The sequence below is a fragment of the Sipha flava genome, unplaced genomic scaffold (assembly GCF_003268045.1).
Source record: "Sipha flava isolate LNK unplaced genomic scaffold, YSA_version1 123_pilon_pilon, whole genome shotgun sequence".
NCBI lineage: Eukaryota > Metazoa > Arthropoda > Insecta > Hemiptera > Aphididae > Sipha > Sipha flava.
In genome coordinates, this window is record NW_020271749.1 from 169722 (window position 1) to 196987 (window position 27266).

The 27266-nt window shown below is 24.8% G+C and overlaps 6 protein-coding genes across 9 annotated transcripts; 2 read left to right on the forward strand and 4 right to left on the reverse strand.

Moving 5' to 3' along the window:
- Nucleotides 1-49: 49 nt before the first annotated feature.
- On the reverse strand, nt 50-8769 carry LOC112694137 (DNA excision repair protein ERCC-6-like). 3 transcript variants are annotated; one of them, XM_025569525.1, is made up of 17 exons: nt 8576-8769; nt 4966-5100; nt 4664-4899; nt 4378-4568; nt 4145-4276; nt 3896-4061; nt 3547-3827; nt 3316-3473; nt 3030-3227; nt 2681-2962; nt 2508-2618; nt 2328-2438; nt 2060-2263; nt 1799-1969; nt 1222-1732; nt 850-1063; nt 50-435 (listed from the first exon to the last, which is right to left on the reverse strand). In XM_025569525.1, exons 2-17 carry the CDS (start codon nt 5089-5091, stop codon nt 162-164), a joined length of 3366 nt encoding a protein of 1121 aa, XP_025425310.1. In that variant the 5' UTR covers nt 5092-5100; nt 8576-8769; the 3' UTR covers nt 50-161. The 3 variants fall into 3 exon arrangements, with proteins under 3 accessions (XP_025425310.1, XP_025425308.1, XP_025425309.1); XM_025569523.1 differs by having other exon boundaries at nt 2502-2618; nt 8576-8768; XM_025569524.1 differs by lacking the exon at nt 8576-8769 and adding an exon at nt 5326-5430 and having other exon boundaries at nt 2502-2618.
- LOC112694140 (sarcolemmal membrane-associated protein) lies at nt 6299-8582 on the reverse strand. Its single transcript, XM_025569526.1, has one exon. The coding sequence runs from the start codon at nt 8506-8508 to the stop codon at nt 6379-6381; it is 2130 nt and encodes a 709-aa protein (XP_025425311.1). The 5' UTR covers nt 8509-8582; the 3' UTR covers nt 6299-6378.
- Nucleotides 8770-8875: 106 nt separating the features above from the next.
- Nucleotides 8876-13595, forward strand: LOC112694141 (protein KRTCAP2 homolog). Its single transcript, XM_025569527.1, has 5 exons — nt 8876-9084; nt 9178-9332; nt 11794-11857; nt 12062-12128; nt 13403-13595. The coding sequence occupies exons 1-5, from the start codon at nt 9081-9083 to the stop codon at nt 13515-13517; spliced, it is 405 nt and encodes a 134-aa protein (XP_025425312.1). The 5' UTR covers nt 8876-9080; the 3' UTR covers nt 13518-13595.
- A 1114-nt stretch (nt 13596-14709) lies between these two features.
- Nucleotides 14710-16752, reverse strand: LOC112694135 (BLOC-1-related complex subunit 8 homolog). Of its 2 annotated transcripts, XM_025569521.1 has the most exons (5): nt 16504-16750; nt 16244-16421; nt 16067-16174; nt 15258-15358; nt 15063-15154 (listed from the first exon to the last, which is right to left on the reverse strand). In XM_025569521.1, exons 1-4 carry the CDS (start codon nt 16547-16549, stop codon nt 15295-15297), a joined length of 396 nt encoding a protein of 131 aa, XP_025425306.1. In that variant the 5' UTR covers nt 16550-16750; the 3' UTR covers nt 15063-15154; nt 15258-15294. The 2 variants fall into 2 exon arrangements, with proteins under 2 accessions (XP_025425305.1, XP_025425306.1); XM_025569520.1 differs by lacking the exon at nt 15258-15358 and having other exon boundaries at nt 14710-15154; nt 16504-16752.
- A 109-nt stretch (nt 16753-16861) lies between these two features.
- On the forward strand, nt 16862-18962 carry LOC112694129 (mitochondrial ribonuclease P protein 1 homolog). The gene is made up of 3 exons (XM_025569512.1): nt 16862-17926; nt 18002-18138; nt 18759-18962. Exons 1-3 carry the CDS (start codon nt 17005-17007, stop codon nt 18954-18956), a joined length of 1257 nt encoding a protein of 418 aa, XP_025425297.1. The 5' UTR covers nt 16862-17004; the 3' UTR covers nt 18957-18962.
- A 2623-nt stretch (nt 18963-21585) lies between these two features.
- LOC112694133 (zinc finger protein 436-like) lies at nt 21586-22902 on the reverse strand. Its single transcript, XM_025569517.1, has 4 exons — nt 22732-22902; nt 22295-22649; nt 22061-22213; nt 21586-22000 (listed from the first exon to the last, which is right to left on the reverse strand). Exons 1-4 carry the CDS (start codon nt 22848-22850, stop codon nt 21710-21712), a joined length of 918 nt encoding a protein of 305 aa, XP_025425302.1. The 5' UTR covers nt 22851-22902; the 3' UTR covers nt 21586-21709.
- Between the last annotated feature and the right edge of the window lie 4364 nt (nt 22903-27266).

Sequence of the window (27266 nt, forward strand, 5' to 3'; positions counted from 1 at the left end):
TTAATTTGTACAAATGCTGCATAAATTATTTAATAACATTTTTAATTAAATAATTATACTAATAGATGTACTGTAAAAATTAAATAGGAAAAAGGAAAAAACCAAGGAAAAGTATTTGTTTGATATAAGATGATTTGTTTTAATATTATTATTCTAATAAGTCAACAATATTTCTGTTTCAATTTCCAAACACCAGTTTTATCAGGACACCTACTAAATGTACAAACTTCGCTTAACAATGATTTAAATAATGGAGTATCATCGGATGAATATTTATTTTTGAATTTTTCAACTATTTGATCAGTATTGGCACATTGATTGTTCTCTATCATATATTGTCTAATGCTGTTTAACATTTGCATTTCACGTTCTGTTGCTTCCACAAATCCATTACGTTTTTTCATTAAGGACAATATTGACGAACTTGATTCATCTCTAATGAAATAAAACATTTATAAAATACATTTAATTCATTTTTATTTTTTTATTCTACATTTAAATAAGTGCCTATTATTCATATAACTAAATAAAAACCTCAAAATATATACATTATAAATATTTTTTTAATGTACTTAGTATATTTTAAAATAATTACAACTTTTTTTCTATACCTATTACCATAAATTATTAAAACCTATTTTATTTTACCTTATTCACAACACGTAAGTAAATTTTAGGATATTAAATTATAAAAACTTATGATGTACATTTAGTTAAGTAATAAAAAAGAAAAACTTAGAGGAAAAAATGAACCAATACTAAAATTACATATTAAATTTTATTTTCATGAGTAACAAGTTTGTTTTATAGTTGAGTAAGCTTATGTTAATAAAAATGTAATTTACTTACTTTGTTTTCATATTGAGGAATAATTTAGGTTTAACTGTTCCTTGGTTACCAGTCCAATTTAATCTACCAGATCCGGGTTCCCAGCATTGTGCACGGGAAGCTTCAAGATCTTCAATTGCTTTTTTAGCTAACTTTTTAGCTTCATTTTCAATAATAACATAATCAGATTTTGAAGATTCCATTATTTTATCATGTTTCATTGCTGCTTTTACACCTTTATTCAACAATCAGTTAAGAATAATGGATATCATTAAAATTAATTTCAATATTAATATATTACATTATTATTTATACCTTATAGCATACAGATAAATTTTATATTATTATTTTTAAACAAATCTTTACTGAGTATAATATTTTTATGAAACATACCTGATTTGTTAAATAATTTTTCAAGAACATAATCATCTTGTTTTTTAGATGTGAGCTCATCAACATGTTCCTCTTGATATATGTCACATTTAACTAAATATGGAATTTTATGTTTTTTATGTTTGGAATTTAAATGTTTATTATTTGCTTTTTCAGAAGATATATTTATTTCTGGTAATGTTACTTCAGTTGAACTTCTACTACAAGATGGAATATTCATAAATTCATCATTTGTTTTATCATAACATGGATAATTATTTTGAAATGGTTTAGTATCATTTTGTTCTGATACAATATCAATTTTAGAAATATTTTCATTGATAGGACATGAATTTAATTGCGTTTTTTGTTGATTCATAGCAGTTTTTGATTTTTGGACAATAATTTTGCTAAGTTCTTTTGCTTTTTGTTTCATTGCTTCAATTTTATCATCAGAAAATGAACAATTTATTAATGTTTTTTTAGATTTTTTCCTTTTACGTCGAGCTGCCATAATTTTTTGTACATTAATCTAGTAAAAAAAAAAAAAAAAACATACCTATAAAATTGAATTATATAAATGTATAATAACATGTACTTCTGATCCTGTTCCAGCAAATAAGTCTGTTGTTTCAATCAAACCATTACTGTCTACATCTTGAAGTGTAAATAATTCATATAAATAATTCGACTTGAAAAACCTTCGTTGTTTAGGATCTACTAATACTTTATTACTTAAAAACTGTTTGAATATTTGTCGATGATACATCTGAAATACAGTTCCTTTTATTATTAACTTTAAATAAAAAAATCTTATAATAATAATAATAATAATAATATTTTTATCAAATTAACATACCTTTTCTTCTATAGTTCCAGCAGTAAGTAATCTATAAATAGTAACTGGATTTGACTGTCCAATTCTCCATGCACGTTCTCTAGCTTGTAAATCAGTAGCTGGGTTCCAATCAGGATCAAATATAATAACACGATCAGCTCCAATAAGGTTAACACCTAAGCCACCAACCTTTGTGGTTAAAATCATTACAAAAATTGACTGGTCCTAAAAATATAATATAAATTACATTAAAACGATTTAGAAAATAAATATTAAAAAAACTAGTTACTTTATTAAACTTGTTTATAATAGGTTGACGAGAACCAATGGATGTACCACCTTCTAATTTCAAGTAGGAGTAATTTTGCTCAGTTACAAATTTTTGAAAAATATTTAGCATCTTTAAAAACAAACAACAATAAATACATTAATGAATCAGTTTTGTGTTTTACATTTATTTTACCTTTACACTTTGAGTAAATAGTAGTACTCGATGACCTTGTTTTTTCCACATTTTAAGTAATGCTTCAACAACAATCATTTTACCCGATTTTTTCCAATAACCATAAGGACCTGTTTCCTAAATATGAATTAAAATTATTATACACTATAAATGAAAATATACATTAAATCATATCTTACAAGATTTTCCTGGAAAATATCAGGATGATTACAGATAGTTCTTAATCGAGTTATGCCTACAAATACTTTACAATTTCCATTCATAATTTCAGGTATTATACCTGAATTTTCAAGAAATCCTCGATACAATGACTTTTGTTCATCAGTTAAGCGACAAAAAAGTATTTGCTCATTTTTGTCAGGTAGAGATATATGTGACTGTATATCAGTTTTCATACGTCTTAATAAATATGGAGTTATTGTATCTTTAAGTATTGTTGCACATTTATAAGCTGTAGTTATCTATAGTATAAAATTATTTAAATAGTTGATTAGAACATGTATAATTTTTCTAATTATATCAATTCACTTGTAATTCAGTAGCATTAGCATAACCTCCTTGAGTGATTGGAACAGCAAAACTTTTAATAAATACAGGTAAAGTTCCTAATTTACTAGGAAAAATAAAATCAAACAATGACCATAATTCTTTTAAATGATTTTGGATTGGTGAACCAGATATAATTATTCTATGGCTAGATTTTAATTGTTTCGCTGCTACTGTTATCTGTAAAGTTGATTTATATCTAAATGTTCTTTAATTCAATCAAGTTTAATAATACTTTAGAATGCTATGTTTAGCACAATAAACTTACTTTGGAATCAGGATTTCTAATTTTATGACCTTCATCTAAAATAACATAATGCCAGTCATATTTTAACAAATTATCAATATGTTGGAGCAAACCGTTGTATGTGGTAATTAAAATTCCTTTGGAAGACCATACTTCTTTTATTAGATTAAATGATTTTCCTTAAACCAAATAAATCAATTATTTTATGTTCATTTTTATCTAATTTCTACCAAAGTTAAATAAAATAACTACCTTTATAAGCACCAGTATCATGTAAAACACAAATTCGTATAGGCGGACACCATTTATGAAATTCATCTACCCACTGATGCATTAATGTGGCTGGACAAACAATTAAACTAGGGCCTAAACCACGAATACCAGTAATTTTGTCTTTTAAACGACTCCAATAAAGTGCACCAAGAAATACTATCATCTGAACAGTTTTCCCCAAACCCATTTCATCTCCTAAAATACCACCAGAGCCTTGTTGATGTAACTCCCATAACCATTTGATCCCAATTCTTTGGTACCTATTATAAATAGTAAAATTGTATACATACATTATAAATATTTAATGAAGGTATACTTAAAATTTTACTTGTATAAACTATTCCAAATTTCTTTAGGTACTTTAAAATAGTCTCCATCAATACAATGAAATACATCCTCATTATCAGTTGCAATTTCAGGATTACATTTTTCATACTCTCTTAAACGATACTGATAATCTTCTTCTATACCATCATCTAAGGTTTTATATTGACCTTAGAAAAATATTAATACCAAACTTGTAATTTTTTTTAAGATAAAATTAATTTAACTAAAAATTTGATGAAAAAAGAATCACTTGAACAATTTCTTATATCAAAATACTCATCATCCGAGCCATTAGAATAATCATCATTGGAAAGTTTTCGTTTTCTGTGAGAGTAATTAGATTTTTTTTTACTTTTGATTTTACCAGTATCTGAATCATTTTCTAAAATTAAAAATAATATTAATTATTAAGTAGGAGTCTTGAGTATAAATAATATCTATAATCAATAATATATAATTAATAATTTGCTGAGTTTGATTTACCGGAATCTGTTGATGGAAAATATTCACTTCCAGATCCTTTGTTAGATAATTTTGTTGGTTTTTCAATTGATTCTTTATTATTCAAATTAGATTTTAACACTTTTGTATTTAAAACTTTATTTTTTGGTTTATGTACTAGGGCTGAAAGTTTAGATTGAGATGACAAATACTTTTGCAACATATCTTCAGAGCTGAAAGTTATAAAAAAATCCAAGGATATTAAAATTCAATGTTTAAATCACTATATTAAACAAATATAAATAATAATTTTTGTGCATCAATATACCTTTTAGTTTTCATTTGGAAAACATCTGTAGAACCAAATGGTGTCATTTCTCCTGTTCTAATTTTTCTTTCATTCTCAGTTTCTTTAGTTCCTAGAACTCTTAATGTCATTGGAATCTCATGAATATTGTTAATAATTTTACTATCTACTTCATTGGTAACTTGTTGTAAAACTTCTTGCTCAAAATGTTTTACATCATATACAGTTAAACCTGTTAGATCTTGTAATTCTCTTGGCTATAGAAAATATACATACATAGGTAAGTGTAAAATTTTTAAATTTTTTTTTTTATGAATTTATACTTGATTAGTTTTAGGAATAGCTTCGATTTTGTTTCTGTTAATGTTAATTACATTACTGCTAATAGAATCTCTTTTTACATGCACGAGTTCTAAATTATCACAAGATAACTGTTCCAATGATTCCATTATAAACAACTGAAAAATAAAAATGTTGATTGATATTTAAATACTTTTTGTTTTAAATTAAAATAACAAATTTTCTCATATACAATCATCAGGGTATCAAACCACACCTGATGAAATTGCATATAAATAATAAAGAACACCTCCACCAAATTATACAGATTTTTCACACATAAAATGTTGTATGTTATCCTTGGTTTGATAGCCTGACAATTGATTGAATTATTAAATTATTACCTTCTATTGAAAGGACATTCCATTTCAAAAATGATTGTTGACTTAGAAAATTTAAGAAAATAAATAAACAATTATAAAAAAAAAACGATTTTGATAATAATTTAATATTTTTACTATTTGATTAAAAATGACAACAATAATAATTAATGACTACAATGGTTTATAATTAAAATAATTCAATAACATACAACATTAACTATATTGATTTTTACAGTATTAAACATGTTCTGATGGTTCAGTCGATGACTACAATTTTCATTTAAAATACTAATTATATAATACAAAACTTATAAAAACATTTGTCTCACATTATACATACATATAAATATATATCTAGTACAATACAAAATAAATTTAGTATCAAGATAAAATTGAATATAATTCCTGGTATTTAAAGAAACTTATTTTTGAGAACAGAATTGACTTATGACAATGTTTAAAAACATTTAAAATTACACTTAAGACATTTATAAAATAATCCAGAATAATAAAAATATGTTATTATATATAGAAGTTATGAGGATATATTGTATTAAATTATTTAATGTAGTACAATAAAATGTAGTGACATATTCAGACCAATTACAGATATTAAATAATACCTATGAGCAGGTTAGGTTCATTTTGTATCAACTAAATATAATACCTAAATCAATTTTGAAGAGTTAATCTATTCTATTATTATGGATGGAATCAACACTAAGTAATTTTGTTTTTAAAGATAAATATAAAAAATAAAAATATATATACTATTATGAATGGCCAATAAAACACAAAGCTGGTGAATTAATTAGAACAATATTAAAAATAAATTATTTACCTTAAATGATCTGACAAAATTTTGTAAAGCAATTGTTTTTATTTTTTAAATTATGATTTGAAATTCAAATATTTAACCTTGTTTAATTTTGGACTTTATTAATAAAATCAAGAGTTAGTTATTAGCCGGTGAATAAAATGAAATTGTTATGTATCACATATCTGAGCTTATAAAAACAATATTGGTATTGTTACTAATAATAATACAAACATGAATAATTTGTTTAATTGCACTTATTCCGTTGTTCCAGTTAAATAGGACAAATAAGAATAAAATCGAATAACTAATACTAAAAATAATACTATAGATGGTAATGCAAAAAATAGATGGAAATTCGGAGTTTGTTCAAGTTCTTTGCATCTTATCATAGTTTGCTCTAATTCATACTTCAGATCATTTTTTTCTTTGAAACACATATCATATTCATTACGAATTTGTTCTAATTCTTTTAGATCTAAGGCGGAATCTTCTTTAGTTTCTATAGTTTCAGAGCTGATTTCCCGGACTGAATATCCATTAGTTTGAGAATCTGGTAAAACTTCATGAATAATATAATTATCTTGTACTGGGGGTACATTATTTAAAAATTCTGTTTTAAAAACTTCTAGATCAATTGAAGTATCAATACTTTTTAAGTCATTGAAAGAGTTTAGATTTTTCTGTAGTATATCAGGCACATCATTTATATTGTTAGAATCAATATTTGATAAATGGCATAAATAGTTAGACATCAACAACAACACAATATCTTTACATGAAAGCTCTTTTTTAAGAAGTTTTATGGTAGATTCTTGATCATCCAAATTATTTATACAGTCAAGCAGTATATCTTTAGCTTCAGTTAACTTGAATTCAATATCATCACATTTTTGTTTATAAAAATCTGATTGAATCTCATGATCTTTTGACAAGTCTTCAATATTTTTCAATCCATCTTCATTTAGTATTATCATCTTTAACTGATCAGGATCCATGTTATCTATATCACTAACATTTTTATTTTTAATACAATTTACTAACAGTTCTCGGTTAAAATCAAGTTCAGTCTGTAGTTGACATACTTGATTTTCTATATCAGCTTTTTGTTTAATATGTTTTTGCATTTGACTTTGTAACGAGTTAATTTGATTTAGATAAGTTTGACGGTCTTGTAATACATGTATAATATAAGACATTATATCATTAAAATACTTGTTAAGAGAAATATCTTCTGTAAGCTCATGTTCATTTTGTAAAGTTAAAAGAAGTACATTACGTGTATTAATTTCATAATTCATTTTAGCTATTTCAGCTCGTAATCTTTCTACTTCCTCACATCGACTATGAAAACTTAGTTCTAGTTCATTTTTTTCTTCTTTCAGTTTTTTTAATTCGGTTTCATATAAATCTTTTGATACATCAAATTCTTTAACACTATTTTCATGATTAGCAAGCTCTGTATTAAACTTAGTACACATTTCTTTGATTTCATCTTGTGCATTATTGAGATGTTTCATCAACGCATTTTGTTCAACTGTGGAATGTTTTAACAAACTTTCTAATTCTTGACACCTTTGCATCATTTTTAATTTTTCTTCCATTTCTTTTTTTAAACAATCCTTGGCCAACCCTTGATAAGAATATTTGTATTTCTTTAAATCACATATTTCCTGTTTTATTTCATCTTCTCCATAATCCTTTTTATAATACTGCAATTGGCTTTCTAAAAATTCAATTTTGGATAGTAAACGATCTTCAGTAATTAGAGCTTTCCAACTATTATCAGTTTCTCCAATTATGTTTGATAATAGTCTTTCTAAATTTAATAATTTGTTTTCTAAATTTGCTTCTCTGTGTATAGCATCTCTAATATAAGCATCTATATTATATAAATCTTGAGTACATACATCATTAATGAAATTCACGACAGGATTAGATTCAGCTTCTGTTCCGTCGGCATGATATAATTTTAGAACTGCTGTAATACAGCCATGAGATATGTTTTTAGAATTTTCGATTACATCAACACCAAATTGAACTATATCTCCACTGAATACTTCTTGAGGTTGAGACTCTTCACCACTTTTACTGAGTCGATGGTTGTTAACAAATGTACCATTACTACTTTTTGTATCTTGTAAGAAAAATTTCCCATTTTCATGCCATAGCAGGGCGTGGTTCCTTGATAGAACTTTGCAGTCAAAGATTCCATTATTTGGACTTACCCAGGCTTTAGCTAGCAAACGGCCAATTTTCACAGGTTGATCAAGAGAAAGGGTACGTTCTTCAAATGGATGAGAATTAGCACAATACTGAAGGACTGCTTTGCAAACAGAACCACCAGTCACTGTTTTTGTATCGTAACTCATATTTTCAATCACCATAGTTGGTTAATGTACATTTTGTTTTTAAACCTAAATGACTATTACTAAATACATAGTCTTAAGTTACCTTAGAGTAGGATTAAATACTATTTTGAAACAATGTGATTTGGTAAGAACTTAAAATACTTAGCAAATCCGTGACACTGTGATAAAAAAAGTAAAAAAAAAATACGCGATAACTATTAAGTAATAATAATAACTAAAAAGAACCATTAACAAGAATAAATAGATTAATTACAGGAATTTATAGACTGAAATCAATTTGATAACGCAATTATGTCAACATATATTTTTGATACAAAAAAAAAAGAAATTTCACAGTGCAACCAATACTTTTACCAAAGAAGGAATTTTTAATATCAGCCTTTTGTTTGTATAATAAGAATACTCTGGACATGTGTTGCAACGACACAAGTACGACTGATTCACTACCGGCAAATTAAAACAGTACACTTCATCATTAGAGTGATAAGATTTTAATACTAAATTTTAACTTAAAATTTGTAATCAATTTTAAATATTTGTGTTTAAACTCCAGACTTACCATATAGCCTGAAATACATACATGAAACATGGGTAAATTTGAGTTACAGAATATTATTATATATGCATATGGTATATCAACTGTTTTTAATGTATCATACCAAATTATGACTTTGTTTTTTTCAGCCGTTTCCACGGGCATGTCGTTCCTTATATCTACGTTGTTGGCATTGTCATTATTTTCAGTCATGCAGCTTAACAGCAAATGGTTGACATCCAATTCTGCCTTAGTTATCGGAACTGGTTTTCTTGGTTCAGTATTGTTTACGTTATGCTTAACTGTATCCTATTTGAAAATTTTAACCATATTTTTATTAATATTTTTCAAAATGTACATTCATTATTTCTAAATTCAGTATTTCTTGAATCAATACTTGAATGATTTTAGGATTATTAGGATTTTTTAATTTTTTAAAGATTTGGTGTTTACGACGTAAATTAAAATTATTTAAAGTTTAGCATTTGTGTTTGAAAAAAAAAATCTGACTAAAAAAGAAATTAATTAATTTGGTTAGTGAATTATAGGGTAGTATTTATTTATGTTGTAATCGATATGAATGTGTTCTAATTCTTAAATATTTCTATACTAGCATAATGAATGGCATATTCATGGTGGGGAAGTTCTGGGGGTTTTCCCCTGTAGAATTTCCAGACTTCAATAAATTTGTTAATTTTGTAAACTCGGATAAAGGAAAAATTTTAAAATTTAAAAATTTAATTTATAAAACTATATGCTATAAAAACAAAAAAAACCCGAGTATAATAATATTAGTGTTTTCAACTATGCAAGTCAAAACACATTATACACTTAACAGACTAATGCCTATTGCTGTAGCCTGTAGCTTGCAAAAAATTGTGGTCTACTAATTATAGAAATAGTTGGATGTAGATTTATCATTATAACTACATATATCTACTACTTATTCTATCGCTCGTTTTTCTTGAAAATCTAATAATGATTAGATATTCTTGATGGACAAATTTTACTTGTGTTATTCTCATATTTTATATATATATATATATTATTTTATATTTCTTTTATCTTTTATCCAAAAATGAAATTAATAATATAATTATACAATTTTCAATTTTTAATAAGAAGATAATAAAACAGTTAACAATTATACACTGATTTATAAAAAACAAAATTATGATGATACCCCCCCCTAAAAAAAAATACCCCATCGAGTATAATACTATTAATTATCCTACTAAGTTAAAATAAATAAAAGCCAACTGAACCAAAATAATTAATTATGAATATTACTGTTGGTAGAGCATTAAAAGTTCTGGGATTTTTAAAACGCAACACTAGTTTTTTTAAGTCTGCTACTTGTCTTCGCTCCCTTTATTTCTTGTCCACTTTATTTTGAGTGTGGCTCAGTTGTATGGCACACTTAGTAAAAGACCAACCATGATTAGAGTGAGTTAAAAACCGCTTCCTGTCTTACACACTGATTTTCTACTCAAAATTGACCACAATTGACCAATTTTCCTTATATATTACTACTCTTGATTCTTGCCATGGAGATGCTGATCTCTCCTTCATGGTTTAGTAGATGCTTCAAACCTTCTATCTCTTTTTGTGATCCTGTTAATTCTACTAGAAATCACTAATCTATGTCTCCGCCCACTGTACTAATTATTTCCACAACAATTCACTAGATAGAATGCTTCGTCTATTTAACACCTCCTAGATCTGAGCTGATTAGTATATCATAACTAGAGCTCGGATGTTTATAACTTGACATATTTTTTTTACAGAAATAGATTTATACCCTAATATGATATAAATTTGATTCATAAAATCTTGATTGCAAATATGCAAACTTATTTTGCATATTTAACATTTTTGAGCATATAAATGTATACATCGATTTTTTTTTAGATTAAATATTATATATTTTATAAATTATGAGTATAATATTAAAAATTGTCCATATTATTATAAATTATCAATCATTACTGTTAATTATGTTATTTTCAGTCTACAAAAACTTCTTGTCGGATCATTAAAGTTTCTTCAAGTTTGAAAATATCAGCAAAATTATTATTGTACAGTGTAATCCTAATACTTAAAGTACTTAACCTATGTAAAATTTAACTTTAATAGATCAGAAACTAATTAATAGGTTTTTTTCATATTTATAAGCTGTGTTTTTTGTAATAAAGTATTTTAAATACACATTCAAAAGAGTATACACATTTTTTTAATTAATATTAACTATTTTTTTTTTGCATATATTTGTTAAAAAAATAGGTATATTTAATACATTTTATGGCATATAATAGTATATCATACAGATTTACATATTTTATAATGCATATTTTTATGAAATTTTGGTCATTAACATCCGAACTCTAATCATAACTATTTATCTTTACTAAATGTTTAGTTTTTAGTTTTTCTATTGTAATCTTCCTAACACAATAATTACTTGTTAATTTACTATGTATTATAATGTATCTATAAATTGCCAATTGGCCTTAATTATATAAATAAAATTAATTATAAAAAGCCATGAATAAAGTTCTTGATTAAAATTTCTAAACACATTTACTTGAAATAATGTACAAAATAATATATATAAATACTTGCACTCAAGGAGGTAACAGAAAATAATATTCATAATGCTATTAAAGATTATGACCCAAAAGATTTTTAAATAAACATAAATTAACTCATCTAACTTAGCAGGTACAATTATGTGTTTTGTTTTACCTTAACTAAATAATTACCAGGCTGTAAGTAATTTAATGACCCTACTTTTAGGAGAAGGATATCAAGCTAGTTTATTTCCAGAAAGTAAGTATAGTAAATTAATTAAATTATTTATTATAAAATGTTATTACATTCAATTAAATTTAAATTTAATTTACACAACTATTTTCATCTACTTTTAATACTTTGAATTAAATAATAACCAATATTAATTTTTTTTTCATAACATAATTTGTAGTTAGTATTTCATATAATGTGTTGTTATTAAAAATAATCAATTTTTTTCAGTTCTTTTATCATTATTGTTCACTTTCTTCACATGTGTTTCAATCCATAGAGTATGCGCTACAACTGGGTAAATATAGTTCATATACCTAATTTATTGTGTAATTGAATATATATAATTGAGTGTCTATTCAGTTATTGGGTTTATTATTTTATTAGAAAATATTTATTTTCAAGATCAATTAATGTATATTTTAAAAAAATAATTTTAATACAAAGTTCATAGTTATAACTAGAGAACAGATTTTATTGTAAACACATATTTTTATTGAAATGAGATATTTTAAATCTGATAAAAAATGTGTACGATTTAGATCATTCTAATTGAAATAAACTCAAATTTATTTTACATATTTTGGTATCAATACATAATTTTTTTTTGATTTTTAATGACGATAAATATTATAAGATTTGTGAACAATTTTTGACGACCTCCAAATATTGTATGTTATCTAAATGGCATTAATATACTTATTTCCAGCATGATCATCAGAGATATTTTAATAGGAAAAAATCAACAAGGATCCCTGGACACCTAACCTAATCTAACCTAACCATATCACATCAGTTGATATGGAACAGTCTTTTAGTTAGTACAAGAATATTCTTCGTCTTAACAAACAGTCACAATTTTTTTTATTTGCAAACCTTCAGAATTATGTTGTTGCTCATTGCTTTGTCCCAGAATAATACTTGTTTTATATGTCTACACCATTTGTTTTATTTTTACTTAATATTTATGTATATAATACTAATACATTTTTAAAATCTATTTTTTTTGTGATTTTTAATAATATTTTATTTTTTCGATATTTACCTATTTTGGATTTTTTATTCCATATTTTAAGAAAAATTGGTACATATATTGATTTTTTTTTATTACAATAAAATCCGTTCCTTAGTTATAATTTATAAGTATCAATTACACATTTTTACAAAATAAAAAAAATAATATGTTTATTATTTTGATCATTTAATTTTTACTATTAATAAAAGCTGCATATTATATTTGTTATTTCATACTCTGAAGCAAAATAATTTCCTGAACATTTTAATTAGATATGTAAAGTAAAAAATGTTTTTTATGGTATCCACCCTAAGACATTCTAAAATATGCTCATTTAAACTATAATTTATTATACTACCAAAAGTAAAAAATTTTATTTTATTTTCAAAAATAATTATTTTTTAGGATATAAAATTGGAAATATTGTTATAATAATAATAAAAAAAAATCTCAAAAACACAGTCTATTATATTACCATACTCTATTATGTATAACTTTATATATATTTCCATATTATAATAATAAATAATTAATAACTAATTTTAATGCATTTACAGATTGATTTTCTCTATATTTGCTCTTTACAATATTTATAATATTTCTCAAAAAACATACAATTCCAGTTCATTACTGAAACAACCAATTGTACAGAATAAAAAGAAGAAACATTAAATAAGTATTGGGTTTTATTTTGTTAATAATTTACTAAATATTATGTTTATATTTATATAATTTATCTATTCTAGAATACAGTGATAAAATTTAAAGACTACATTTTTTTGTATTTTTTTTTTTTACATTTATATAGTTTAATTAAATATATGTGTGTGCTATTCATATAGAAATTTGTATTCAATAATTTATTCGACATATTAAAAATTGATATGGATATCTATGTAACATAATAAAATGTTTTATAATAAATTTACAACTTTCAATTAAGTATTATTATAATAGAATAAATTCAGTATTGTGATTAATTTGTTAGTATGAGTAAATAGTATAAATAGGCTTTCTTTGGATTTTCATGACTGATTAAATTGCAAAATTATTCAGATGTTTTATATTTGTTTTTAGATTGGTTGATGTTGATTGTTTTAGTTCTACCATTGATTATAGAATATAATCTATTCTATTATCAATGTTAATACCTACTTGTGGCTATTTTTTACTATTATTTTAGATATTTTTAAAAAAAAAAAATTTTACATATCTTATATCTTCTTAATCTATAAACAACAGTTTCATCCCACATTCTGAGAAAATCCAGAGAATACTTCTGATATTACAGAAACTAAAAATAACAATTATATTGTTATTTTCTACTGTTTAGTATAATTATTAGGAATTCACCACTTTAAAAAATATAAATCAAATCTATAAAGTAATAGTAACAACTATAATCTGTTAATTTTACTGTTATATTCCAAGAATAATTCAAATTATTTGTTTTAAATTATAATTATCTATTATCTTTACCACACAAATAGTATATAGCCATTTTATTGATATAGTAACATTATAATTAATTAATGTATTTTTTTAATACATTAAAACAGTGGTTCTCAACCTTTTTTTGTTCATGGAACACTATAATACATCACAAGTTTTAGCGGCACACTCATGTACTTGACACTAAAAACTGGCTACACGCTAAGATATCCAGTTTTATCAATCGGTATTTTCAATTTATTTCCGAAAAACTGTACAGTTCTAAAACTAAATAATTTTAATCTACACATGTATGATTTATCTGTACAGATAAATTAATTGTAAAGAAACATTCTGAATTTTTTTGTAAACATTCAATATTTTTATATCAGACATTTTTCGCGGCACACCAGTTGAGAACCACTGCATTAGAACATACAATTGGATAAAAAAAAAAAAAAATCAAACTTTTTTTCTGATATTCACGTATGAATATTTGTTTTTAAATAAGACTATAAAGGCATTTGAATAGTAGAAACAACACAATACTCCTCTTATTTAGAAACATTAATTATAAAAAGTAACAGTATACATTAATATCCCATTTTCCTTAATGCTATAAATCAACATTTTATTATTTATCAATATTTATCTGTTAAATATAAATTATAGGTTTAATTTGCATTCCATTGAAAAATGTTAAATTAATCTGGCTCTTATAAATGTATTAATATATATTAGAATGCCGTGCACTGTTCACCATGGACTCCACTTTATTAGCTGTATCTCTGATAGCTTCTGGCAATTCAGGTAGATCTAAAGTGGTAGTTAAATGAGCAGATAGACGTTTATACATTGAATCTTTTTTTGATCTTCCACTAAAACAACAATAATAATTTTACAATGTAAAAATTAAAAATTGTATAAGTTTCAACAATTAGCTCATAATTAAATAATAACATTTAACTACAAATTTCTTACCAGAAAAATCTACTGTAAGCGCATACTACAAAAGCAATCATACTGGTACATTTTTAATAAAGTTGAATGATGCATCACTGTTTGTTTGAGAAGTTTTTGATCTACATAATTTAGAATACATAGAATACCACAAATTGAAATACACAAAATAAAATTTAAATATAAACGAGCACATTTTGCCATGCAAAAATAATTATTTTAAAAAAAGTACCTATTAAAATTTGTAATAAAGTATTTCAAACAGTAATAATATATGATAAACATTTCTATGGGCAATACTAAAGCGTAGGTTCAAGCTATTAAGATAGAAAAATAGTAAATATAAATTGATCTAGAATCAGAATGTTCAATCATTATAAATATCAAATAAAATATTAGTCGAATAGAAAAAATAAAGTGTCTGAAATAAATTCCGACTGATAGTCTAGTAAAATAAAAATGTAAGGTTTCCTTAGTAAATATTTTATAACTGTATTATTTCCAAATAGTTTCCTATCTGTGTGCTGTCTGAAAAATTAAAAAAATTCTATGAATTAGGTTTAAAAAATGTTAATTATTCAAAATAAATTCCATAGACAGAAATTAAATCCATTTAAAAGCTTAAATTTTTTAATCCTGTACTAAGTGCAAAAATAAATTAGTCACCCCCCTGTAACTTTTAAGTACCTTAATTTTTGAAAAATATATAAAAATATCTAAACCACAAGTATACTTAACTTAAAACAAGTTTCAATAAGTGCAAGCATTTAATTTTTAAAGAACTACATACATTTTAAAATGCACATTAATTGTACAGTAACATAAATTACCGTCTAGTGTGCTCATATTTAATTTGTTGACTAAGAAATAAAGCATTTTTAAGTAGTTCTTGAATATTATTTAATGGTTCTTCACAATTTTCAATTGAATGAACAGCCCTATTTTACAATGATTAAATATTAAGGTTTAAAATTATATTAATACTTTATAAAAAAAATTATTAATACCCTATTGCATATTCTACATCATAGTTATGACCTTGTAAATCTTTATGAAGTTTTTGAACTTGAACTCGTTTTTCTATCATAGGTGGTACAGATTTTCTTACATGTTCTTGTAGTCGATAGAATGCAAGAGATGGTTCATTGGCAACAAAATGAAGATTTTCTGATAATATTCCAGTAGCTAGTAGTATTATAATTAAAACAAAAAACAATAAGTATTTTCCTAATTGTAAAAAATTATTTCTCTTTCATAGTAAACGTACCACGTCTAGATTTTGCTTGCAAGTCTGGGTCATGAATTTCGGACATTATACTTATTATTTGATTAATTTTTTTAACAACGATTTGCTATCTTATTGATTGTATGAGATCAAAAATCAAAGAGTACAAAAATTATAAGATATAAATTAAATTAATGAAACGTTAAATTAATAACCAATAGAAATTGGCAAGTCAGGCATTGAGTTAAATTAATTTTTAATTTATTATCACGAATCATCCCCATAAAATTATTTAAACGTGATTATTTTTGTGGAGATATTGTTCTATCATCTTATCTTCAGATAATAAGCCATCTATGATAATACCACAGAATAACACAAACTATTTTTTATCATCCAACAAAGCTCTATTGGTAGTTTTCGTTCGTTTTCGAGGTTACAATATTTCGAATTTTATTTAAATTTAAGTCTCTAAATTAATACTTTATTTCATCTTCATTATTATTAATAAATGTATTCTCATTAACTATTAAAAATTTCAAAATGTTTTTATCTAGATGTGCTCTACGTGCACACAAAATAGTTAGTCAGTTAGGATTCTGTTCTAAAAGATCGACTGAAATATATCAAAACTCGAATTCATTAAAATTGAATTCACAAATTCTTATTTTTAGTCGTTATTACTGTGTTCAATCTGAGAGATCTTCAGATACTTTAAATCACGAATCAAGTCCTACTAAAATTTTTGAAAATATTGATTATGAATCTATTGCTGGAAGTGATGAAGAAACACTAACTAAATTAAAGCGATTAATACTTGAAATTGATTTACTTTATGAGAGCGGTGAACAAATACCAAGTAATCTTAAAGTAGATCAATGGAAAAATTTATTACAGTTAAACACTCGATCATCACGTATGAAACATCTGAGGTATTTATTTTTAATCGAAAAAAAAAAAGAAAATCGCTATGTTCGCAAACTAGAAGAACGAGCTAAACGCTTAGAACGATATGAAAATCTACCTGTGAATGATCACATTGAATACGGATTACTGAGAAATAGTATGTTTCACAGAATTTATGAAAAACAAATGAATTCTCTTTATAATTATCGCTTATGCGAAGCTATGTTGTATGGGCAAGACATTATTATTGACTGCAGTTATGATGGGCACATGTCTTTAAAAGAACAAACTAATTGTGCAAAACAGTTATTGTTAATGTGGTCTTATAATCGTTTCCATAAGGACCCTTTTAATGTTGTATTTTGTAATGTTAATAGAGAAGGTACAACATTCAAAAGATTAGCCAAAACAATACCAACTATTGATGAACCAACATTTCCACTTAATTATACTGAAAAAAGTTACTTAGAACTCTATCCAAAAGAAAAGCTTGTTTACTTGACTCCACATTGTAACGAACTGCTTAAAGAATACAACCATGATGATGTTTATATTATTGGTAAAATTTATTTCAGTTGAATAATATTATCAGGTAAATTTAATTACATTATATAAATTGTATTTATGTCTTAAGGTGCAATGGTTGATAAAATGAAAGTTGAACCATTATCATTAGCCAAAGCTAAAAGAGAGAAGATAAGAATGGCAAAGTTGCCCCTCGATATATATTTGGATTGGAAACAAGGGACTAAAAATTTAACAATTAATCAAGTAGGTCAATTTAATTGGCTTCTTTAATATAGTGTATAATAAATTATAAAAAATATTTGTAATTTTTTACTTTATTTTATTTTATTTGAAACTTTATTGAAACATTTTTTTTGGTTTTATAAATTATATCTACTCAAATAATCCCAATTTTTTTTTTAATTGTTTACATTATTTCATTTAAGTAGTACAATTTTTTGTTTTAATACATATTGTACCATACTATTTACATAAATTATTGCACCATTTTAAATTGTTATTTGTTTTTGCCAGAGAGCCTGTATTAAACAATGATGTATCTGATATTAAGACTTATTTGTCCACAACTTTCACTATACTTTGAAAATTATATTTTTAAATATATGAAGAACATTTTGAAATAGTTTAATCAATTACATTTATATTAGACTTGTTTTATAATCAATTGATTTTATTTTGAGTGAAAATATACTATATCAAAACCTAACCTTTGAAATGTATTTGATTATTATATTATGTTTGTTGTATTAATGATTTTTCTTTAACACATATTTTTATACTTGATATGTACTTAAGTGTTCTACATTATTAACAGCCATAAATAATTTTTATTTTGTTTATTAAATATTTTTTATTTTTTCTAGATGATTATGATTATGGCAGATTTAAAAATAGATAATAATTGGATTAATGCTTTAAGACATATACCAAGAAGAAAAATTTTAGAAGATAATGCTTACCAAAGAAAACCTGTAGAAAATAGTAACAAGTTATCAGCAAAAAAAATCAAAGATAATTTTAGAAGAAATTCTGTATACAATTTATTATTAAAAAAATCATAAAAACAATTTGGTTGATTAAAAACCTTGTAATATACTCATTGTGAATTTGTTTCTTTTTTATCTTTTATAATTTATTGGAATACATAATGCAATAACATAATAGTTGTGCTATATAGTAAATCGCAGTAGCATATTTTTGTAGAAGTTCTGTTCTACCCACCCTCACAGTAGAATAAAAGGGTGCAAAGTAATTAATGACTTACTACAAAGGTTCAGAGAAAAAATATTAATTTATATCCTGTGGTTGTAAATAACTCTTTATTTTATTATATAATCACTTTTTTTTTTAAAAAACCATTAAACCTCTCCATAAAAAATTTGAAAAGACACCATTGGTAGATGGTATACTATAATAATACCTTACGAGTGCAAGATATACAACTAATATTACTACTGTGTACACAAGTCTAAAGGTGAACTTTACTACATAATAATTTAACCAAATAATAACATTTTTTTTTTTTTTTATTCATTAACTCAATACATTTATACAATAAATAATACAATATAATAAAATTACTCAATAGTTTTACTAAAAGTAACTATATATAATATGGTAACTAATATATTATTACATAATTATTAAATAAATTTGATTTCATAAAAAATGTTATAATTATAAATACTTATTTAATACTGTTATATATTTTGACATAACAAAACTAAATAGTAATTAAGGCTTCAATTGAAATGAATTGATTATCCTATTTTCATAAGGTTATTCATTTTAACAAATATTAAACTATATACCGAAACTCCAGCTTAAAATATTAAATTAGTTATTCAAAATTAAAAATGACCAAATAAATGATTTTATCTTAAAACAATTACACAATTATTTCTTTAAAATCAAATTAATAACAAGTGTAGTTAATGTATAGTAGGTTAGATGTTTCATTATGTCATGTAAACTTGTTTTGAGACATGGCTAAAATATGGAAGCACAGAACAGCTCAACTAATAAAACTACATTTCAATTATATAAATACTAAACATAACATTACTAAACTTCAACAAATGTATTTAACCTTCTACACTATACTTTTTGATTTGAGGATAGCACTTATTTTAAATCAAACAAAAACAAATTAATAAATAACAATTAGGAACATTAAAATAGTAGGTATAAAATTTAAAATAATGACTATACAATCTAAAATAACTTTTATAACAAACTAGGAAATTATTCTAATCTTAATGAAAACTTGACTTATCTCTTATTTTAACAGACTCTTTTACTTTGTAAATGGAATTAATAATCACATACTAATAGACAATTTTTCTCAGATATATCATTAAAATTGCATAATATTTAAAACAGTAAAAATATTTATCAATAATTTCAAGTATCACTTCAATGATTTTGAATTATAAATATTTTCTTTATTTTTTCTAGGAATATAATATATTCCTATTATAGTAAAGTATTTTAAGTAGATCATATTTTATAAATAGTTATACATTTAAATTTTTTCTGAAGTAAACATATCAATGGTCAAAAGCCAATTGTCGTAATCCTTACATTGGTCGAAAATGGGATTATCATGAACTATTAAACTTCATATAATTTTCTTGTGATTAACCAATGGTCGTAACCCACCATATTATTTAACTACTATAATTTTAATATTTATCATTTATTTTAACCTTGTAAAAAATTTGTAAAATATAGTAAATAGTGACTAATGCTGTAAGCCACATAAAAATGTTATAATAAGAAAACGTAAGCCTTGAGACTTTTTTCTTCATTATGCTACATTGTAACCCACATGCTGAAACCTAAAATGTTAATCAATTAATATTCAAAATTTGTTCGTATATGAAATAGGTACACCAATAACATATTGTTATTATGAAATTATTGAATAATTAAACACAAATATGTAATATTATAAATTATAATATTAATAAAAACTTAATTTTTACGTAAGATTTTTCATTTCTGGTAACAAATATTTACGGGCAGTTTTATTGGCTCTGCAGTAGTGTGACAATTAAAAAATTAGTGGCAAATTTTAAATGAAGTTATCAATGTTTGCAAGCTTTTCGGGATTAGTTTTATTCTTTAGTTGATGATTTTGCATATTGAATAGCCGTATTAAAATAATATTATTATTACATTTTAATTTACTTTATCCACTAGTTTATTATTTTAAAAATATATATCGCAAACATTTTTACGAAACAATAAGATTTGATCTAAATTTAAATAACTATTACGTACTGTAACCAAAATGTAGCAATGTCAAATGCAGTAACCCTAATGCAAAGCTATACTATTAATAAAGCAATCATAAATATTATGTAGTCAAACGCTGTAACCCTTGACTAGGTCATAAATAAAACTAAATTAACTATACAAATAAGTACTATAAACTTTCAATTCTTAAAAAAACTGATTCTCAGGTATCACAGAAAAAATAAATAATTATTTAGTACGGTAAAAAATGATTATGTAGGAAAATAAAACATTTAAAGTGTCTATTGTAAAATTATGTTTTTGTGGGTTACGATACTTGGCCTTTTGACTATCGATATGTTAATAACTGTAAATAATAATTATTTATACCAAGAAGAGATTTTTTATTTTAAACTATAAATTAAACAACTCATTGATTATAAAATAAAACTATTTGTTAACTGAATTTAAATGTTTCACTAACATATTTTCTGAGTAATGTTTGAAAAAATAAAGATTAGATTTATAAACAAGGCACTATAATTACATGAGCTTAAACTGAATATTGTTTTGATTAAACAGCAGCTTTGATTACTGCTTTGAGTCTTTTGGTAATATGACCCTGAACATGTTTTTGTAAATGATCACGACGATAAAATGCTTTTCCACACTCTACACAAACATGTGTTTTTTCTCCTGAATGCACAATATAATGTCGAGCCAAATGTTCATTACGCTTAAAAGTTTTGGGACATGCAGCACATGTATATGGTCTATGATCGCTATGACTTAATTGATGTCTATCTAAGTGCTCTTTTCGTTTTAAACCAGCACCACATTCCATACATATAAATCTACGTTCTACCTAAACTTTAAATATTTATTAAAACACAATAAAATAGTATGTAAATACTCAAGTTTTTACCTTATGATTGGCTAGGTGATGTTCCAAAACAGTTTTATCAGTGTATGCCATTAAACATTCAGAACAGCAATATAACCTAGAACCATCAGGAGATGTAACTATTCGAACATCACCTAATCCTTGTCTTCTCTTTCCTTTTTGTGGAGGAGACAGCTATAAAATCAAAAAGTTATAATTAGTGTTTCGACCACCCAACAATAACCACAATAATTCTAAATATATATTTTATACTACCTTAAGAAATTCTCTCAGGCTAGTTAGGTATTCAGCAACTTTGTTGCCAGATTGAACAGCAGCAAAGCCCTCCCACTGGCCAAGCCTTTCTTGTTCTTCTATTGTAAGAGGGTCAGTCATAGTAGAAACATCGACTGATATTTTATTTTTGACTTCAATAACCTGTGAGCGACCAGAATTTTTATAAGAATTTGGTTTCAATGGTATTTGTGTTTCCACATATCTATAGTTGTCATAAAACTCATTCTTGTCATGATGTTTAAAAAAATCTACATTACCATTAAAATGGGAGTCTAATTTCAATGCGTTTTGTAGATCTAAATGTCTAGGATCAAATATGTTACTTGATTGATACCTAGAATAAATAGTTCAAATATTTAATTTGTAAATTAAGTGCAAAAACAGACATTTGTAGGTATTTAAAAATTAATTATTACCTGACATCATTAATCATTTGGGGAAAAACAATGCGGTCAACAATAGTTGGTGTTGTTGAATGTTGAAAACGTGGTGGACAACTTTGATTCATTTGATTGGAAAAATTATTTTGTTGCATTGTATTTATTAAAGTTATTTTATGTTAATTTAAGTAGTTCATAGTTGAACAAAAATTATTATGTTTTATAGATAAAACAAATAAAACAAAAAAAATAAAATTATATGAATAGTTTTTTTTTATAAACAAAACAGGAGAAAACAATAATTAAAAAAAATGTATTATTCTTTATTCTTCAATTGAGGTAATTTTCATACCATTGATTAAATTGTAAATATAGAACTTATTAAAAACTATTAAATAAAATAGTATAAAACAACAATAACAAAACAAAATAACAATTAACAATGGAAATTACATATATATAAATATTAAACTTCTAGACTAGATAGAATTAACAACTAATTAATTAAAATGTTAAGCCCAATATTTTAAAATATACATAATTTAAAAAAATAAAAAAATGATAGTTGGCATTTTACTGATAAAGGGATAAATGTTGTGATCATATGTATGGTATATTTCCTACAATCACGATTAAAGATATCTTAAATCGTGCCTACAATATCATCAAAAAATGTTATTCTGTGATATCATGCATACAATTATGCTTATTAACCGGTCACAGTAGACACAGTAGCGCCGAACTCTTAAATTTTTTTTTAGGCCAAATAAAAATATAACAGACTCGACCACCCCAGCGGCTACAAGCCTACATTTTTACTTTGCATAGAAAAATTATTTGTGTTCTCAAATTACAAGTATCAAGCAAGTAATTAAGTATGATACATATTAATCAGACACGTATTGGCAGACACCGTACGGTTCCGCAAAATATTTTATTATGTGTTTTAATTTAAGTAATTCACATTTAAAAATTTCCGTTCCGTTCATTCGCATACCGATCCGACGGTATCCGTCTCGCATTCCTCTCGAGAATAACAGCGAGGTCAAAATCAGGGCTTATTTTAAGGTTTTTTTAGAATTACACAAAACTTAAAACTCAACCCCCACCCCATACTCTTAAAAATGTACTCCCTGTGTAGGATTGTAAGCCCCGCTGCGGTCGTGCAATAATATTGTGATAATAAAATAATAATAACACAGTCGTGCTTAAGCTTAATCTGATGATAGGCGGACCCTCTACCTGCACTCGGCCATGAAGTCGATAACTACAATTTATTATTGTGAGAAATTTTATTTATAAATTATTTACAACTGCGCATTTTTCATTTAGAGTTACGCAAAATGTGTTTAAATGCACGTTAAAATAAGCCCTGATCAGAATATTGTTAAGTACAAACCATAGATCGGCCTCTCTGATTCCCCGTCTAATTTTAAAAATGTGGTCACGCCGAGACCTGACTTAAGCATAGGATTCGATACCACTGCCGAGACATATTCAAACTTGATCCCTTTTGGTAACAGTTTACTTAGTATAAAATAAATATTAAGTTGTTTTTCTTATATTTTAATTATCCTGCAATAATTATGTGCATTTTATTTTCTTGAAACATATCTAACTTTATGCAACACAAAATATTGAATACTTACTATGTTTATTAAACTGTCAATTTTAATTTTGATTAATATTAAATTTTTGTATTAAATTATCTACAAACCTTTTCGTACGTATACAATTTGTTAATTATTCATATAAAGAAAACTGAATAGCTCAAGTTTTTTGTTCAAAAATAATATTATTTAATAATTGTAGGTATATTTAATAAATATCTAAAAACAATCAAATTGTCAATATTTATTAATATTTGCATATAATTTTCATTAGTTTAGCAAGCTAACGGCTAAGTATAAATATTGAATAAATTTAAAGTATATTTGTTAAAACAACTGTATTTACGAATAAGTTAGATCGATTATTCTAAAAATTAAAGTTTGTTTTGAATAATATGTTGCACAACAAGAACTTATCTAAGGTCGGGTCCGGACCACCCCCCTCATTGAAATTTCTACATACTCAACGATTTAATAGTAAATAGTATAATAATAGTATGTAGTGTATTTTAATTTCCCATTATCTCAATATACAAAGTTTAATAGATTATATAATATACTCATCATGTATAAACCATACTGTTATATATTAGGTAACAGTAATTTGTTGGTATTGAGTTAAACTATAATTATAATTAGAGAACAAATAAAATAAAAATGATGGACCCCTCCATAAAAAATTTCTAGGTACGCTCCTGTTGCACAGTGTTATATAAGTACTTCAGGGTTATTACGGATGTTTACAATTGATAGTTGTTTGGTGTACTTTATTCAAAAAAAACTTTTTAGTACTTGTCTAATACGCTACCTACCGCTACTTTGTAGTATGCTACCTACCGTGAAATGATACCTAGAGTAATTAATTTTTAATATTATCTAAATTTAATTTATTTATTTATTTTCTTGATGTGTATATATTTTAATTAACATCAAGTCAATTTTTTCAAATTTCAATTTTTTTTTGTAAATTTTAAATTAGCTACTTAAAAATACAATAAATTTAATAAAAATAGTTGTATGGGTTATTTTTTAGGGTACTTATGGTAATATTTTAGAGACTTCGTCTATGTTGTTTGAGAGATTAAAATCCGGACTCTAGTTAACATTATTTTGTTTCGATTACTGCTCGCTGATTGATCATTCACAACATAATTTTAATAATTAAAGGTTATCCAATCCCAATTAAATAAAGAATAATAAAATATCACAAGAAAAAATCAATGTATTATCAGTATATATGTATATATATATTTTAATTCTGAATAAAAACTTAACGTATAATTATTTCAATTTTGTAAATATTTCTTGAACTTCTAATTATTTATATTTTAATTTATTTTTCTTCAAATATAATAAATTGTATTACCTACAATTTTAGTCTTAAAATGATAAAATGTTATCACATTTTTAACAAACTACTGCTCTAAGTCCCAATAGCGGTCAAATGATTTTGTCATGGGGGGGGATGTAACTGATTTTTTTAACTAACACTATGTATAAAAATCTTTATTTTAAAACTTGAAAATTATATTATATTAATGATATTATTAATTATTATTAATGATATTTATATTATTAAATCTATTTTTTTGATTTTTTTTTGCCAATTCGTTCAGTACTTCGTCTGCAGTTGTATTGACAACCCTACGATGAACAGCCATAGTGGCTAAACCATTGAGACGACTCTAAAATAATATAATTACACAATTCATATAATAGTATAATATATTAGGTTAAGCATTAAGTACTAAATTTAAATTTCATACATTCTTATAATTTAACTATAAAAGAAATGAAAAAAACCTGAAAAGTTTGTTTCAATTAATATTTTAGTGTTTAATGTTTGAACTGTTAATTTTATTCCAGCCTAGAGACTGTATAATAACTAATAAGTATAGTATATTTATTTTTTTAAATAGAAAATAGATGAAACCTATATTATATTATGTATAATACGGATGAAATATAAATATTTAAAAAAAAGGTCATGGCGGGATCTATCATCCCCCCTCTCCGTTTGACCACCACTGATAAGTCCTTACTTCATACACTAGTTTGTCTCTTTTTTTAATTATAATCTTCTTTTGTTTATAATTACACAATTTCGACTACTTAAGCTTAAAAAATGCATGAAAGCATCATAACTGTTATATTATACGTTTTTTTCCATTAAATGTAGAAAATAATTTTGATTTAACAAAAAAACTTTAAGATGTTATACGAGTAAAAAGTTCTTCTTATTTAGGTATCTCTTACGGATAAAAATATAAACTGATCCACTGAATTCTTTTACCCAGAAAATTTTTTCTGATACCCTTATAGTACATTAGTTTTATATTAAAAAAACATTACAGCAATATCTTTCACCAGCCTACTATTATATCTTCCCAATCTAAGAATGCAGTGGCGTAGCCAGGATTTTTAAATGGGGAGGCTAACCACTTTTTTGGATAAGTAAGGTAAGAGAGGATATGAGAATTTACCCTTTACCCCCCCCCACCATCTACTACCAAGTTTCTAAACGTAATTCAAGCATTTTAGTGTAGTTTTAAAAATATTTATTAATATATAATTTATAATAATAATAATAATTTTGGTTTCAGTGTTCAGTCACTTGCTTCACTCTGACAGCTGCATCCTCTTAGGCGAATTTCTGGCAAATTCAGTTATTATTTCACTTTCATTGAATTGTTCTTTTTTATTTATATTAGCCATAGCTAACCCATTCAGTCTGTTTTCCGATATGGTGCTTCTTAAAAAAAATTTTAAGCGATTAAGTGCTGAAAACGTTCTTTCCGGAGTGAAAGAGGTAACTGGTAACGTGGCGAATAATTGTAAAAGTATTTTAATGTTAGGTCGAAGATTGGTGCGATGAGAGTGTGAATCAAGAACAGAATTCGGTTTTGGAATAGTATTTTTAGTATTTTGACTCAATTGTTGCCTCCATATGAACAGGTCAAC